The sequence below is a fragment of the Arvicola amphibius genome, chromosome 2 (genome assembly GCF_903992535.2).
Source record: "Arvicola amphibius chromosome 2, mArvAmp1.2, whole genome shotgun sequence".
Classification (NCBI taxonomy): Eukaryota; Metazoa; Chordata; class Mammalia; order Rodentia; family Cricetidae; genus Arvicola; species Arvicola amphibius.
The window spans coordinates 40,519,106-40,522,712 of record NC_052048.2 but is presented as its reverse complement, the minus strand read 5'-3'; the positions used below and the strand labels follow the sequence as shown (position 1 = coordinate 40,522,712).

The 3,607-nt window shown below is 44.6% G+C and overlaps 1 protein-coding gene across 1 annotated transcript; it reads left to right on the top strand.

Moving 5' to 3' along the window:
- The first annotated feature begins 1,189 nt into the window (after positions 1 to 1,189).
- Positions 1,190 to 3,340, top strand: Lrrn1 (leucine rich repeat neuronal 1). Its single transcript, XM_038320951.1, has one exon. The coding sequence runs from the start codon at positions 1,190 to 1,192 to the stop codon at positions 3,338 to 3,340; it is 2,151 nt and encodes a 716-aa protein (XP_038176879.1).
- The last annotated feature ends 267 nt before the right edge of the window (positions 3,341 to 3,607 follow it).

The window sequence follows — 3,607 nt, the reverse complement described above, 5'->3', positions numbered from 1 at the left end:
CCATGTATCAAGACTGAGCAAAGCATCCCACCATAGGGAATAGCTTCCAAAAGGCCAGCTCATGTACCAGGAACAAATTCTGGTCCTAATACTAGGAGCCCAACAAGCAGACCAGGCTACACAGCGGTTACCTACATGCAGAGGGCCTAGGTCAATCCCATGCAGGCTCCCTAGCTGTTGGTCTAGGGTCTGTGAGCTCCCATGAGCTCAGGCCAGCTGTCTCATTTGATTTCCCTGTCATGATCTTGACCACCCTTCCTCATATAGTCCTTCCTCCCTCTCTTCAATTGTATTCCCAGAGGTCAGCCCAGTGCTTGTCCATGGATCTCTGCATCTGTTTCCTTCAGTTACTGGGTGAAGGTTCTGTGATGACAATTATGATAGTCACCAATCTGATTACAGGAGAAGACCAGTTCAGGAACCCTCTCCAATATTGGTAGGAGTCGTAGCTGGGATCATCCTTCTGGTTTCCTGGGACATTTTCTAGCACCGGGTTTCTCCCTAACCCCATAATGACCCCCCCCATCAAGATATCTCTTTCATTGCTATCCCTCTCCATCTTCTCCCCCAACTGGGCCATCCCTATAGCTCAGTGGTAGAGCATTTGACTGCATGTACCTTTTTAAGAAGCATAAACATGCAGTTTCTAAAGTAAACTTTGCTTTTAAATAAATGTCATTTTTAAGATTTTCTAGAGTATGCGTGTGTGTTTAATGACTATGCCGGACTACATGCAGTTCTAATTATAAAACTAAAGGAGTTCTAGACAGCATCAGTGTAGCAAGTGGACTATAATAAGAGCATCCTAAGACTCAAAGTCTGCCTGGATACTGAGTATATTCTGAACACATTTTTCAGCTGTGTGAGTCATTACCATTGTAGTAAAGAATAGAGAATGTACAGAATAAGCATATTATCTTCCCTGATTTAATTTTCAGACACGTCTCCAGACTTGGTCGAAGGAGTTCCAACAAGGACCCGTGAGCATGCCTGGCATTGAGTGACACGGTTAAGGGATTTCAGATTGCTTTGTGCCTCTTGGGAAGTTCAGAAAAACCATCATTTCAGACTCGGGAGTTCTGTTCAACAGAGACTCGCTTGGATGTTTACACTATCTGCTTGCTGTTCTCCTCACCACTAAATAGTGCTCAGATCTTGATCAGGAACTAAGTGTGTTCTGCAAGCCACCATGGCCAGATGGAGCGTTGGGATAGCAGCTTGTCGATTGGTGCTGGGCTTGCTGATGGCTTCATTCACTGAGTCTTCCATACTGAATAGTGAGTGTCCCCAGCTTTGTGTATGTGAAATTCGACCTTGGTTTACCCCACAATCCACATACCGAGAAGCTACTACGGTTGATTGCAATGACCTCCGTTTGACAAGGATCCCTAGCAACCTTTCCAGTGACACACAAGTGCTTCTCCTCCAGAGCAATAACATTGCCAAGACCGTGGATGAGCTGCAGCAGCTCTTCAACTTGACCGAGCTGGATTTCTCCCAGAACAACTTCACAAACATCAAAGAGGTGGGACTGGCAAACTTGACCCAGCTCACGACCCTACATCTAGAGGAAAATCAGATTTCAGAGATGACAGATTACTGTCTGCAAGACCTCAGCAACCTTCAAGAACTCTACATCAACCATAACCAGATCAGTACAATCTCAGCTAATGCTTTTTCTGGCTTAAAAAATCTCCTAAGGCTGCACCTGAATTCCAATAAATTGAAAGTGATTGATAGCCGCTGGTTCGATTCTACACCCAATCTGGAAATTCTCATGATTGGGGAAAACCCTGTGATTGGAATCCTGGACATGAACTTCAGACCTCTCTCTAACTTGAGAAGCCTAGTTTTGGCAGGGATGTACCTCACTGATGTTCCGGGAAATGCTTTGGTAGGCTTGGATAGCCTCGAGAGCCTGTCTTTCTATGACAACAAACTGATCAAAGTCCCACAACTTGCTCTGCAGAAAGTTCCAAATTTGAAATTCTTAGACCTCAATAAAAATCCCATTCATAAAATCCAAGAAGGGGACTTTAAAAATATGCTTCGGTTGAAAGAACTGGGAATCAACAACATGGGAGAGCTGGTTTCTGTAGACCGCTATGCCTTGGATAACTTGCCGGAACTGACAAAGCTAGAAGCAACCAATAATCCCAAGCTGTCCTACATCCACCGTTTGGCTTTCCGAAGTGTTCCAGCTCTAGAAAGCTTGATGTTGAACAACAATGCCTTGAATGCTGTTTACCAAAAGACAGTAGAGTCTCTTCCCAACCTACGTGAGATCAGCATCCACAGCAATCCCCTGAGGTGTGACTGTGTCATCCACTGGATTAACTCCAACAAAACCAACATCCGCTTCATGGAGCCCCTCTCTATGTTCTGTGCCATGCCGCCTGAGTACAGAGGGCAGCAGGTGAAGGAGGTGTTAATCCAGGACTCCAGTGAACAGTGCCTCCCGATGATATCACATGACACATTCCCAAATCATTTAAACATGGACATCGGCACAACAGTCTTCCTAGACTGTCGGGCCATGGCTGAGCCAGAGCCAGAAATCTACTGGGTCACTCCCATTGGAAATAAGATAACTGTGGAAACACTTTCAGATAAATACAAGCTGAGTAACGAGGGCACCTTGGAAATAGCAAATATCCAAATTGAAGACTCGGGAAGGTACACCTGTGTGGCCCAGAATGTCCAAGGGGCTGACACTCGAGTGGCAGCAATCAAGGTTAATGGAACCCTTCTAGATGGTGCCCAGGTGCTGAAAATATATGTCAAACAGACAGAATCTCATTCAATTCTGGTGTCCTGGAAAGTTAATTCCAATGTCATGACATCAAACTTAAAATGGTCATCTGCCACTATGAAGATTGACAACCCCCACATAACATATACCGCCAGGGTTCCCGTAGATGTCCATGAATATAACCTAACACATCTGCAGCCTTCTACAGATTATGAAGTGTGTCTCACGGTGTCCAACATCCACCAGCAGACTCAAAAGTCATGTGTCAATGTCACAACCAAAAATGCTGCTTTCACCCTGGACATCTCCGACCATGAAACCAGCACAGCCCTGGCTGCGGTGATGGGGTCTATGTTCGCTGTCATCAGCCTCGCATCTATTGCTGTGTACATTGCCAAAAGGTTTAAGAGGAAAAATTACCACCATTCGCTAAAAAAGTATATGCAAAAAACCTCTTCCATCCCACTGAATGAGCTGTACCCCCCGCTCATTAACCTCTGGGAAGGTGACAGCGAGAAGGACAAAGAGGGCTCAGCAGACACCAAGCCAACCCAGGTCGACACATCCAGAAGCTATTACATGTGGTAACTCAGTGGGTTTTTTGCTTCTGGTAGTAAGGAGCACAAAGACATTTTTGCTTTATTCTGCAAAAATAACAAGGTGAAGACTTTTGTACTTTTGACTTTGCTAGCTTGTGGCAGAGTGGAGAGGATGGGTGGATATTTCAAAGATTTTTAGTATAGCGTATCGCAAGGGTTTGACACGGCTGGTAGTGGCTCTCAGCTTCCAGTTTGTGTTTGGTTTTTATCCTTATCATTATTATGATTATTATATTATTATATTATTATTATTTTA

Excerpts from the sequence above, each read along its gene's own strand:
- Lrrn1 (XM_038320951.1), top strand. The coding sequence starts at position 1,190 with ATGGCCAGATGGAGCGTTGGGATAGCAGCTTGTCGATTGGTGCTGGGC.